Genomic DNA, 13552 nt, shown 5'->3' with positions numbered 1-13552 from the left:
AGTAACCTAATTAAGGTAACTCTAGGGATTTACCTTGTATATATATGTTTTGCCTTGATTAATGAAAGGTCAAGTCGTAAGTTTATACAATTCTACATGGTATCGGAGACTTGATTTTTTGTTTTTCCTCTAAAAAGACCAACAATGGCCATCAAGGATACTCCTCCACCGCCACCTACAAAAATTGAATCCAATTCTCCTTTCTACCTTGGACCGCAAGATCGGCCCGGGGATTTCATTACCTCACAACGTCTCAAATTAGATAATTTTCATGATTGGTCTCATGCCGTGAGAATTGCTTTATGTTCTCGCCGGAAATTTGGTTTTCTTGATGGTAGTATCACCACCTTCGATCCGCCGTGTACGAAGGATGATTGGGTTACAATCCATTGCATGTTGGTTTCTTCGCTCATGAACACAATTAATCCCGAGGTTAAATCTATGCTTTCCCATTATGATGATGCTAAGAAATTATGGGATGATTTACATGAGCGTTTTTGTCTTGTACTGTTAATGGCCCTAGAATTCAACAGATTAAATTTGACATTAATCGTTGTGAGCAAACCAAAAACATGACTATGGTCGTATATTATAGCAAATTGGTTGTTTTGTGGGATGAACTTGATAAACTTGAACCCTTAATTGCTTGTAAATGTGGAAAGTGCTCGTGTAATGTGGGACGTCAACACGCTGATCGGCGTGATGGAGATCGTCTCCAGCAATTTTTACTTGGCTTGTATTATGAATTTTATGCTCCTATTTGGTCTGCCCTGCTTTCACAAGACCATTTGCCTTCTTTGAATAGGGCGTACTAGCAGGTCTCGCTAGACGAGAAAGTCAGGGGATTTTCTCGCCAGAAAGAAGACCCCTCCCATGCCCTAGGTTTTGTTGTCCGTACTGGTGCAGGGAAGGGATGAGGTGGTGGCTCTGACTGGCAGTTGCCGGTGTGTGAGAAGTGTAAGAAGGTGGGACACGAAACTGCAAAGTGCTGGTCCGATAAAATCTGCAATTTTTGTAAAAAGAGAGGGCACGAAGAAAATCGTTGCTACGATCGCTACGGCTGGCCAGAAGGCGCTACTAGCAGTCGGGGGGGCAGGCTACAGCTGGGAATGGTCGTGGTGGCAGTTCGGTGAAGGCAAATGCTATAACAGGTGGCTCGAGCTTGGACGGTTCTAGTACCTTCGCTTCGGGTAGGCTATTTTCAAGTGAACAGTGGAAGGCGATTACGGGATTGATGGGTAATGTTGCAATTCCGACAATCGATAAAGTGGTAAGTATGATGATACCTATATCATTGGAAAGATAATTTAAAGATCTATCCAACCATATAAAATTTGGATAAATATTATGAGGCACGAAAATAAAATCTGAATATATTCCACTTCGTACAAAACAAGGATTCTTAAAAGGAGTAGTTTTATTCAATTTCAAACTCTTTAAAACATAATTATCAATCCTAACTCCATTAGGATTTAAAAGAACCTTCTAGAGTATTCTAGAAGACTATAATCAATCCTAATAGCTTTAGTAATGATAATTAATAATAGGCCCTCCTCTAGATCATTGGGCCGCATATTAGGCTCAAACCGGGCCCAGTTTGGTAAATTGGCCATAACTTCCTCAATATTCATCGGAATTGAGCTTATAATATATCGTTGGAAAGGTCTTTGCAAGCCCCATCCAACTACACTACTATTGGACCCATATCATAGACCAACCAAACTGGATTGGCTGTTTTCTTAAAATAAATTTTCAAAAACAGAGAGAAAAGAAAAGAAATTAAAACTTTCCGCAACGCTAGACTTTCCACACTTTCACTTCATTCGATTATGATTTGACGTGAAAGGTACTCATCACTGGGTTTGGTTTTGGGGAGACACAAATGGGTGTCTACAATGGATAACTAATTCAATGACTCTTACTTAGAAACTTGCTACTAAGGTATCTCTTCATTCCCATGGTTTTCTTTATTTAGTTCATTTTAAAATTGAGAATTTCTCAATTCAATTTGATAAGAAATCGGGGGCTTTTGTTTTAGTTGAGTTCGTTTAAAATTGAGGGGTTTTCTCAAATCAATTCAAATCGTTTTAAAATTGTAGTTTTCCAGTTTAAATCAATTAGCTTATTATTTTGGGGTAGTTTCGATGCAATTTGGTAAAAAAAAATAGGGATTTGATTTCTCTGCATTCTAAAGTTAGGGCTTTATTTATTTATTTATTTATTTGATTAAGATTGTTAAATGTCTAATTGATTATTTTTTTAATGAAGGTTGTTAGAAAATTAGTTCTGACTAGCAGAGGAGTCAAGAACCCTCGCGTTACCATCTTGAAACTGCTGCTCTTCGGTAACTTTTCATGTAAAAAAGACAACTCCAATAATTGTTTATTAAAAGATTTAATGATTTCAGAATTGAGCTATTGTTTTAAATTATCTTCAATGATTACACCTTTATAACACACTCTTGATCCAAAATGGACAGTCATGTATTACTTTATTATATGAAGTAAATTATAAGCAGAGTGCTCAACGATCCATTTAATTTCTTCTGTAGTTTATGTAAATTGTGAACTTCAAATCCTGTATTATACTACTTGTATTATACTATTATTAGACTTTATGCTTTTGATTAGGGATCAGTAAATGTATGTTAATAGATAAAGCAGTGAGGTATGCTTGCAAAAACAAGATAACTATCTGAAGTTATATGGTGCCACTACAAGTGTGATATCAAGAATTCCTTATTTTCAACTGAAATATTTGGTTTTGATTAATTAGAGTTCTGGTTTGACTCTTTCAGGTTAATACTCTTAAGGTAGCAACTGCAGTTCATTGCATCAAGCATATAGCGATGACAATTATGACTTCAAATGCAACAAAACGCTTTTCTTTATCTTGTCGTTTAGGTAAAACAAAATGTGAGCTTCATAAGTGTTTACAGATATATAGTACGGAGTAATGATATTGAGCTTCATAGCTTTTTGGCTTGTTATTTTACACATTTTTAGATCCATTTTTTAATCGAGAATTTTCTTGGTAGGCCCGGAATTCTAAATTCTTTGTAAATTATCTTCTGATCGTGTGCTTGGTATATTCTGATTTGATTCTTGTCAAACTGGGCGAGTTAATATGTTCTTTTGGATACATGTATAATCTAAGAATATGATCAATTTGTTTTGTTCTGGATAATTTGGAGTGGAAGTTGTTGCATGTCAAATTGTTAGCTGGTTGTACATTAAGCTCCTTTTTTTGTCAATAAATGTACATTAAGCTTTTAAAGGTGAAAACATCCTATTTTCTGGGTTATTAAAGAGGAGTATTGTAAGATGGGTAATTTTTAAACGCATCACTTTTACTTACATTGCCCTAAATAACACTAGCCTCTTTACTCAATAGGCTAAGCATTATGCGCTTGAATTCCACAATTTTATTTATCCGTTATGTGATTGTCAAACTACTTTATATGCTTTGGATATAGGAAGAAGTTCAATTAATTTCTTAATGCGTTTCACTTTGGAGATTGTATGCATATGATATCAGTATATATTTACATCGTTACCTATACTTTTTGATATTTTAGATACAGAGAGAGAGGAAATGAAAAAAAGTAAGGGGAGAGAAACTTTTTAGGTGTAATCAAGGAGATGAAAATAGGTTTTAGAAACTTTCAAAACTACTCAAAATTATAAAACATAAATAAAAGAAAATGAAAGTTAAAAGGATAGAGAAACATAGTGACCAAGAAAAAGGGAATAGAAATCGACAATTAGAATTTGACAAACTTCAAATCTTTCACTAAATGATATTCGTTAACAAATGTGGTTTTGTGATAATTATGGAAATGTTAACTAATTTGTAGCACTTTCAGAATAAAACGTTTAACCTTATAGTAGAATTGTGCTAGATTCACAAGTAAATGTTTTTTTTTAATGTTAATATAACCATAGTTATAGATTTCTTTTAAGAGATAAAATGAAAGAAGGGTGGAGGGAGGAGAAGACAAGGAGTGGGAGGAGGAGGAGAGAGAGTAAAAAAAGGAGGGAGTGGGAGGAGTGAGAGAAAGAGAGAGAGAGAGGAAAAAGGGAAAGAAGGGGGGGGGGGAGGGAGTTGGACGAGAGAGAGGTGTGATAAAGAGAGAGAGAAGGTCGGGATTGAGAGAGAGATAGAGATGAGCCAAGAGGAGAGGGAGAAAAGAGATGCTATGAGAAAAAAAGAGATAAGGGCCGGAAGAGAAAGAAACAGATCAATTAAGAGAAAGAAGGGCAAGGAGAGAGAGATAGAGTGATAAAGAAATAGATGAGTCGGGAAAGAGGGAGGAGTCAGGATAGAATAAGAGAGGGAGGTAGGCTTACTTAACCGTTCAAACCATATAAGAAGAGTAAATAGGTTGGAGGAAAAAAAGGGGAACAGATGGTGAAAGAAAGTAGGTAAGAATGAATTGAAAAAGGAAATGATATAAGATGAGGAAGAAATATAATAGAGAGGGTAAGTACGAAGAAGAAGAGATAGGAAGAACTTAAAATCAAATTAGTGACTACCACACAAATAAGATCCCCTAATCATCATGTTAATAACACCCCAAGCTACGAAACACGTTTAAAATTCCACAAATCTTACATTTCATACCGTGGGGGGGGGGGGGGGAGCGCGTAGTGTGTGCTCCAACGACTATAATCTTAAATATAAAAGTGTAAAGCTATTCCCTCCAACTGTATTTATAAAAAAAAAAATCGTATATAAAATAATTTATAGATAAATGACCAGCAAATAAACTTTAATACATACACAAATATTTCTCATTCATTTTATACCTTCCGTATCGATTACAAAATCTAATTAATATAATTTTTCAATAGAAAAACCACTCGAAAAGTTTCTACTTTAAAAAGTCTAACAAACTAATATACCATTATTATTGCATTTTTTTTTATTACTACTTTTTATTATCAAAATCATTTTAAAATAAAGCTATTCAAAAATAATATCTAAAACAATAATATAATTTTTAAAAAATCTTTGAGTTATAACAAATTCTAGATAACTTCACTTATAATAATTGTTTTTTCATAGATATTTCCCCATAGAAACTTTATCACTATACCTTGTTAGTATTTACAAATTCATGTATCCTTATTATTACAAAACCGGAAAACCCGAGCACAACCACGAATTTTACTTATCTTGCCGTCGGGGGGCACGCGCAACGCGCGTGCTCCAACGACTAGTTACTTTAAAAAAAAGATAATTATGATAATTTTCTAAGATTTTAAATACATTGAAAAGAACTAAGTGTGAAATATTTTGTGAGATTGTTGAAAATGGAGAATGAGAAAGGAAATATTCCATTACATTACACAATTGTTGGAAATCACATTGAAATTATTTGATCGAACTAAAGTATCAAGCCTAACTAATGGGGTAATTCACTTACTTTTTTTTAATAAAAAATCATATTAAAATTATTTATAATTTAAAAAAAATAATGAATCATTTAATATTGAATGATAATATGCAAATTTTAATTATATAATATATATATATATATATATATATATATATATATATATATATATATATATATATATATATATATATATATATATATATATATATATATATTATTAAAAAAAAAGTAAGTGAATTACCCCATTAGTTAGGCTTGATACTCTAGTTCGATCAAATAATTTCAATGTGATTTCCAACAATTGTGTAATGTAATGGAATATTTCCTTTCTTATTCTCCATTTTCAACAATCTCACAAAATATTTCACACTTAGTTCTTTTCAACGTATTTAAAATATTAGAAAATTATCATAATTATCTTTTTTTTTTTAAGTAATATATCGTCGGAAATTATCCAACAGATTTTAAAAGCTTTATAAACACATGCAAAATTGTCCCTCCATTTGGTGTAAAACATTCGTTTGCATCCAATGTCTTACCACGTATAGCCTCATTGTCAATAGATCTTTCCAACTCACATGCCTTGTAGTCTTGTATATGACATAATAGTACCTAAATGAATACAAATTATAAATAAATATTCAAGACAGTGCATTTTCATATATAGTCAAAATGTCAAATACAAATCATGAAATACAATAAAGATGATTACTACATACGGAGTATCATGATTTGAAATACTTCGTACATTTTTTTAAAAATTAAATTCCTCAAAACATTCAACTTAAGTCCATTGTAGAAGCAAAGCAACAAGATTCAACAAAAACTAAGGGGAGCTCAGAAACACAGTAGCAAAAGAAAACAAGTCATTAAGAGAGCACTAAGAAGAGTGGTGGTTTGGGACTGATTTTCTAAGCAGCAGATCTGGACAAATTAATTAATACAAGGGTACCTTTTGTATTGGTAAAGCAATAGAACAGTAAATGTTATGTGAACTTTTGTATAAAGCATTTGAATTCAAAGTTGTAACCTCAAGCTAACTATATTTATTTTATGGGTAATGCTATACATAGCCCTTAGGGCTATATATAAGCATTAAATTTACTCTTGGAAAATGTATAAAGTTAGGAATTCATGACAAAAACACGCGCAAATCGGTGTAATTAGTGTGTTTTTGTCATGATTTTCTAAATTTAAACAATTTTCAAGAGTAAATTAAATGCTTATATGTAGCCCTTAGGGCTATGTATAACATTTTCCTTATTTTATAATTGTAACCGTGGTCTTGAATGTGAATAAAAATACTACAAGCTTTCATCCTAATTTCCCTTATAAAAATTCTGTATTACAAACTAATCACCGAGTCTTTAATATAAACCACAAAAACAGAATGCATAGTATATATGGCAGAGCTCATATCATTTCCAAACGTTCAACAACTTAATGACTAAGCCATGAATAATTCAGAAAGCCGAGAGTGAACTACAAATTTCAGAATGTAGAATCAACTTCGATATATACATTGTTTGCAACTCCCTTTTCGGTACAGGTCCTCAGATTATGGCCGAGTACCCCGCAAATCTTGCAGTGATATAGTCGTCTTGCTCGTTGGCTAAATCCAGAAGTCACATCGAATTTTCCAATCGAGTGTTCAGAACAAGTCCTCATATTGTGACCACTTTTTCCACATACACTGCATCGATAGTGATGATGATGATGATTTTGAAGATTTCCCTTTAGCTTTTTTGAAGAGCCTTTATTTTCAAGTGTGACACTATCTGACTGTAGCTTAGTCTTCAGAGAGCATGTCCTGCTATTGTGACCGCGCTTCAAGCATACACTGCATCGATGATTATGCTTTTGGGCGTTTCCCTGAATTTTTTTGAGAGAGCCAATATATTCAAATGTAGCGCTATCTGACTGTAGCTTAGTCTTCAGAGAACATGTCTTGCTATTGTGACCACTCTTTCCGCATACACTACATCGATGTAGATGCTTTCGAACATATCCCTTTGATTTCATAAGAGAACCTACAGTTTCAGGAGTTTCAGGAGTGACACTGTCTGATTCTAGTTCAGTCTTCAGAAAGCATGTCCTGCTATTGTGACCACCTTTTCCACAAACACTGCATCGATGATGATGCTTTTTAACACATCCCTTTGAATGCTCGACAAAGCTTTTATTTTCATGAATGACATTGTCTGACTGTAGCTCGGTCTTCAGAGAACAAGTCCTGCGATTATGACCAGTTTTGCCACATGAACGGCAATGGTACTCCTTAAGAATTCTTTGTTTTGGTTTACTTGTCCTCGGTTTTTGACAAGTTCTTCTATTATGGCCCTTCTCACCGCACAACCCACATCTGAATCTCCTTTCAGTGTTTTCTCCACGTTCAGGACAGTAATAACTCCTGTGCCCTTCTTGTCCACAGTTCTTGCAGAAAAATTTAATCCCTGCAGATTAGATTTTAAGAAAGAGTGATCACTTTTTTTTCCCTATTTTGTGCTTTAAGTCACACACCAATAATTGTGTACATACAATATTACAATGGCAGGAGAGGGATTCAAACTTATGACCTAATCTTAATGTACTCAAAAACTCAATATTAAGGAAATGATTGTTTTATTGGTGTTTAGAACTATGTCTGCGTTTCACTCGGAGGAAAACAGTTTGAATAAATTTTGCTTTCTACAAAAAATACATTGTGGAAAAAGTCAGCTTTAAAACAATTTGAATAATATTTACTTTCTACAAAAAATACATATTCCTTTGCTTTGTTCCTAAAAGAGAAGGAAAGTGATTACAAGGAATATGTGACATTTTTTTTTTTCTTACATGATGAAACTCTGTAATACCTCTTTGGAAAACTATTTTTAACCGTAGAATGTTGGTGTTTTTCCCCCACTCTTAAACAGACCAAGCAGAAGATAATGAGAGTAATTCACTAATTTTAACTGGAAAGGAATTTCCTTCTCGTCAAACGCAGCCTACATGATCCTTCAAGTGTGAACTCTTTGAAGAATGGAATGGGGCAGTATATACTCATTATAGGTACATTTCTAAAGCATTAAAAGCTCTCAGGCCAACCAAACATGTAGCAGTGATTGCCATGCTTCACTAAAGTTCACAAGTTTGGCAGTTTGTTATAACCATACCAACCTTTCATAGAAATGCTTCTCTTCCGGCGATTTTCAGGATCACTGAAGAAGTTTTTCAGAGTTTCAGAAGTATGCTTCCTTGCAGCAGGTGTCCCTTTAGCTTTCTGCAATCAAAACAAAATGCATATACTATAAGCTACATTGTAAAAAGGAAGTGCAGTCATTGGATTCTATTAAACCACAAAACAAAAAAACTAATTAAAAAAAAGTTGTTTCTCACAATTGAATACTCCATCCATAAATTTTTTACATGTTTAAAACAAAACAATGGCTCCTAATGAATTATCAACGCATCATTTGCAGCTAAAATTAGGGAAGCAATAACATTATAACATACTTCTACAAAACCAAAAAAAATTAAACAATATGTACCAACAAGGATACAACAATATGTACAATAACAGCCTTTTTCATGGTCTACTGCTACTCAGCAGAATAATCAATGTTGGAAAAAGAAGTCGACCATAGCTATTAGCTACAAACAAATGGACCAGAAATAAGTAAAGATATATCTGAAGCATAGAAGTTTTACGAATCCCACAAGCCTTATATGGCACAAGGTTATAAATAAATGGAGCACATATTAGGCTATATGTAACTTTTTCATGAAGAAATGTCGTAAACGTATGTCCATGATAAATTGATAATGCATCTCCACTAAAAAGCACGTCTTTATTCTTTTGAAGTTCATTAATTCATATCTACAGTCTAAAGATCAAGCCTCTAGATACTCAAAAGTGCCAATGAAAATCAATGGAGGATTAAAAAAACATACAAGAACATTCACAAGGGGCATTGAGGCATTCCATGTAAATGTGTAAAATTACATATCTATTACTATAGCCTCAATTTTCTTGCTTTAAATATAAGCCAGTACACTGTACACATGTGTCATGCTTCACTAATCACTATCTCATTTATACTTAAGTTCAAAAACACTCTAATCGGTATCATTGTCCGGAGCTGGGTGAATCAACATATTTGACAGTAGTCAGTTACAGACTTACAGTTCAAGACTATTTAACTTTATGCTGACTTTCTTGTACAATATCAGTATCTTAATTTGGTCAAAAAAAAAAAAAAATATCAGTATCTTAATTCAGATTTTCAGCTTGAATTAAAAAGTACTACACCTATAATAAATAAAAAAGAAACCTTTATTGCAGCTACTCTTTGTGCATGAAGAGCAGGATCACGATGGATGATCTTCATACTCTTGCTGAACAGTCCTGTTTTTGCATTGAGACTCTGCATTCAGTCAACTAAAAGAACAAGATAAAGAACAACAATTTACAAGGAAATCTAAACGCTTCATGATCTACATATTTTAAAAATAAATCAAATACGAAGTATATGATATGCAATGGTTTCAAATTATACAGCAATCAGAACATTCCAAACAGGAAACTAACTTTCAAGGAGCGACTGATTTTCAGCCCAACTTCTGGAGGAGTAGATCGGTAAACTCGCTTTGATTTCTTCCTTGAGTTTAGTTTTAGCTCCAAATTATCAACTTCATCATCTTCTTTGACTTTCAGTGGAGAACTGAAAATTGATACAGCATTGACATTGAGAAACACAGACAAGAATCTCAGTCACAAGCATTGCAACGCACGAACAATGGAAGTAAGATAGCGATGTAAGTACAAGTTAAGGAAATTTATGATATTAGACCATGAATGCTCAATTTCTAGAACAAACTTTCTGCTGAGAATGGCTGTATCAAAATTAAATGCTTGAAGAATATGTAGATGAAAAGTTGCAATGAACTTACATGGAGCGTGCTTTTTCCCATGGGATTTCATCAATTGACTCTTCCCAGATGACACGCTCCCCCAAGCATTGCTGACAAGTCATAATTCCCTTCAACATAGTAAGCAACAACTAAACATTAGAACTATATAACTTAATGATAAGTTAAGCATTACATCAAGTATTAAACATGCTTTTAGTAACACTGTAAGTACCATTGGGCTTAAGCACATCATAATATGTCAACATACAGGCATACAACCATCATACCTTCCCACTACAAAGCGAACAGTCTTGTCTAGACCGCTCAATTCCACACTCTGCGCATGGAGTATATCCTCTTCCCCGGCAACTTGGGCAGGGAAGTTCTTTAATATACTGTCCATTGGGCCCAAACCATGATCTAGGTTCAAATGCATCTGATTTAACATCCCTGGAATCAATCAAATAAGTTTGGTTACCGATTCCTCATCAAATATTAAAGTGACAGCAAATCCAGAGAAGCATTATTTACAATATTGAGACACTTTCAACCATTTCTATTACTCTATTAGACTAATAGCTCATAACTGCTGAAGTACCAAGCTTTATGCGAGGCATAATCTACATCATCTTTAGAGAGACTTGTAAAATTCGAAAATTGATCTTAGGTAAGCATTGCAAGCTCAGTGAAACAACATAGCAGACTACGAACTTAACTTAACCCCGTGCATAGGAGGACAGTTTCAAAATTGTGGGAGGGCAGCGGGTGATCATAAAGTTCAAAATTATTTCCAACCAAGTGTTATGAAGACTATGCCCCCACTAAACAAGCTAGTAATTAATGAGCCAAATTTCTTAAGTAGTTCAGATTATACTGCTGAATGGAAAATAGACTTCACAATCCAACAGAGAAACAAGGTAAACTAGGGAGTGAGGTATTTCTATCTTTGTACAAAATAAAATTTCACAAAACAATACTAATAGACATTAATCATATTCGTCTCCATTTCAACACAAGACTTCGGTTGCCCATTCATCAAGCCATTCACAGGCCGAGCACAAGTTTCAACAAAGATTTGTCAGCCTATACATCTTACATTTTGCAACAATTATGCAAATTCAAACTGAATATGGATACCCACTAGCCAATACTAATTCAATATTAAAATAATATTAATCTTGTTGAGTTAGATTCTGCTATCACTACTCTATATTAGTGGTGGGTAGACAATAATTTTACCAATAACAGCGCATTTTCCATTGTTCTTTCCCAATTATGATATCTTCATATCTCAAACACAAGCAACATAACCCGAAATAAATTAATCTCTACTAACTTAGTCGATTAAAGTCTTGGAGGTCGTACCCAAACCCAATCAAACTTTGTATAAAAACATCATTGGCTATTTGGGTCATTGCCCTTTTGTCTCCCTCTAGATTACAATAATGTACTAGTATTGTATATAAAAATGCACAAACAATTTCAAATGCCAAGATAATAATCATAGACAAGTATTAGAGTATTCTAACCTTGGTGGTATATTCACATCAATTCCATATAGTTCATCTGAAGGATCATATCCCAACTGCCCAAATAAATAAATAAATTAGGAAAATATATTATGAGAGAAATTTATTATTATTATTATAAAAAGAGAGAGAAATGGGATACCTGGTTTTCGTCCCTGGAAAGAGAATTGATGGTATGAAGAGAATGAGGAAAGAGTTTGAAAAAGGGTGATTGTGATTTAGAGTGATGAAATACAAGGTTGGAGTTATGGTTCTTCCATGGCGGAACCAGAATGAGATGAAGGGTTGAGCAGATTGACAACATCTTTCATGGCAGAATTGGAGGATCAGCTGTATCACTTGAGGTTAACCCAACTTTGTGTGTCAAGTCTTTTCATTTTGAGTGGTTAGGAATTTTACACATTTTATCAGTCATACCTAAAACTATTAGGCGCTACATATAAGTATTAAATTTACACTTAAAAATTGTAAAGAGTAAGATTATCAAACAATATTATCAAAATAGCTATACAACATTTACAATAATACGGAGTGATAAAGATTTGCAATCCACATATTTAAAGAAGGTGGAGAGTGAGGGATAGATCAAGTGGTTAGAGCTCCCTCCCGGTTTCAAGAGATCTTGGGATGATACTCATCAACCGCCCTTGTAGCTCTCTAAACACCAAAAACAGATTTAAAGAAGGTTATATGGGTAACTTAATTAGAAATATAATGTTACTTAAGGGTCACTTAATTAGAAATAATATGTTACTTAAGGATTAATTAGAAATATAATATTACTTAAGGGTTACTTAATTAGAAATATAGTATTACTATATAGTGTTATAGGGGTTACTTAGTTAGCACTATTGAGATTACTATATAGCGTTGTAAGGGTTACTGTTGAGACACCTTGTGAAGATAGTGGAAGTCATGTCAACATTCCAGTAACTAATTCCTCTACTATTTTCATGAGGTGTTTAGTATATGGGTTACTATTTTTTTTTTTGGCAGCGCCGCAGTGGTCACACAATGTGGTCAACCACACAAAATTATAATTTAGGAAAAAAGGAAAAAAAAAAAAAAAAAACTCTAAAGTAATGCTCTTTGAAGTATTAGTTAAAGTCCAATTTTTGTAAAAGCCCTAGCTAGTTTGTGAGCTATTTGTCCCGACTCGAAATTTTCACTAGATAACACTATAAAGTTTAGCTCAAAAAAACTTGTGACTAAGCTAAATTATTACGAGTATTTTTCATACTATTATCAAGATTATAATAGACTATAGAGTGAGGGATATACATTAAATATATCTTATTCAAAAACTCCTAACAAAAGATACACATCAAAATATACAAAACCTATCTTATTCAAAAACTCCTAACAAAAAAGTTTTAATTCCAGTGCTACGTATTTTTTTTAAGCCACAAATACTACGTACTTAAAATCAGGTCGGATTTTAAAACATTTTTTTTTTGACAAGACGGATTTACATTAACTAAGCTTGATTTACATTAAAAAATTGCACCAGTTGAGGATTCAATTCCCATTGAATCACTAGAAACACTTTGAGGTGAGAGTTCCTTAATCCACGTTCTCAAAATATTTGACCCATGTATAGTCAAAGGTCATTTTTTTTAGGGAAATAGTCAAATGTCATTTTCTTTAGCTTTAGTTAAAACAAAAAGTTGAGTTTTATGATAATTTTAAAATTTTGGTTTTAAAGAAAAAAAAAAACCTTAAAATTTTA

General features: G+C 33.3%; 2 protein-coding genes and 1 long non-coding RNA gene across 4 annotated transcripts; 2 read left to right on the top strand and 1 right to left on the bottom strand.

Moving 5' to 3' along the window:
* Positions 1–144: 144 nt before the first annotated feature.
* On the top strand, positions 145–815 carry LOC145564002 (uncharacterized). Its single transcript, XM_081624373.1, has 2 exons — positions 145–509; positions 596–815. The coding sequence occupies exons 1-2, from the start codon at positions 145–147 to the stop codon at positions 813–815; spliced, it is 585 nt and encodes a 194-aa protein (XP_081480499.1).
* Positions 816–1901: 1086 nt separating this feature from the next.
* On the top strand, positions 1902–3036 carry LOC145627094 (uncharacterized). 2 transcript variants are annotated; one of them, XR_014111336.1, is made up of 2 exons: positions 1902–2344; positions 2798–3036. It is a non-coding gene; the product is annotated as an uncharacterized LOC145627094 (long non-coding RNA). The 2 variants fall into 2 exon arrangements; XR_014111319.1 differs by having other exon boundaries at positions 1902–2356.
* Positions 3037–6774: 3738 nt separating this feature from the next.
* Positions 6775–12206, bottom strand: LOC145639756 (uncharacterized). The gene is made up of 8 exons (XM_081691083.1): positions 11966–12206; positions 11824–11879; positions 10582–10744; positions 10334–10422; positions 9972–10104; positions 9715–9807; positions 8561–8663; positions 6775–7854 (listed from the first exon to the last, which is right to left on the bottom strand). Exons 1-8 carry the CDS (start codon positions 12125–12127, stop codon positions 6893–6895), a joined length of 1761 nt encoding a protein of 586 aa, XP_081547209.1. The 5' UTR covers positions 12128–12206; the 3' UTR covers positions 6775–6892.
* Between the last annotated feature and the right edge of the window lie 1346 nt (positions 12207–13552).

This window comes from Chenopodium album, chromosome 1, assembly GCF_948465745.1.
Source record: "Chenopodium album chromosome 1, dcCheAlbu1.1, whole genome shotgun sequence".
NCBI classification, from domain to species: Eukaryota; Viridiplantae; Streptophyta; class Magnoliopsida; order Caryophyllales; family Amaranthaceae; genus Chenopodium; species Chenopodium album.
The sequence above is the reverse complement of the archived record's forward strand: the minus strand, read 5'-3'. Positions and strand labels throughout refer to the sequence as shown.

What these genes read in the sequence shown, in the direction of transcription:
- LOC145639756 (XM_081691083.1), bottom strand. Translation starts at nt 12,127, where the DNA reads ATGTTGTCAATCTGCTCAACCCTTCATCTCATTCTGGTTCCGCCATGG. An exon ending in GATGTGAATATACCACCAAG is followed by an intron (nt 10,745 to 11,823) that starts GTTAGAATACTC and finishes GATTGATTCCAG; the next exon opens with GGATGTTAAATCAGATGCAT. An exon ending in AAATCAGTCGCTCCTTGAAA is followed by an intron (nt 9,808 to 9,971) that starts GTTAGTTTCCTG and finishes GACTGAATGCAG; the next exon opens with AGTCTCAATGCAAAAACAGG.
- LOC145564002 (XM_081624373.1), top strand. Translation starts at nt 145, where the DNA reads ATGGCCATCAAGGATACTCCTCCACCGCCACCTACAAAAATTGAATCC. An exon ending in GAGCGTTTTTGTCTTGTACT is followed by an intron (nt 510 to 595) that starts GTTAATGGCCCT and finishes CGTATATTATAG; the next exon opens with CAAATTGGTTGTTTTGTGGG.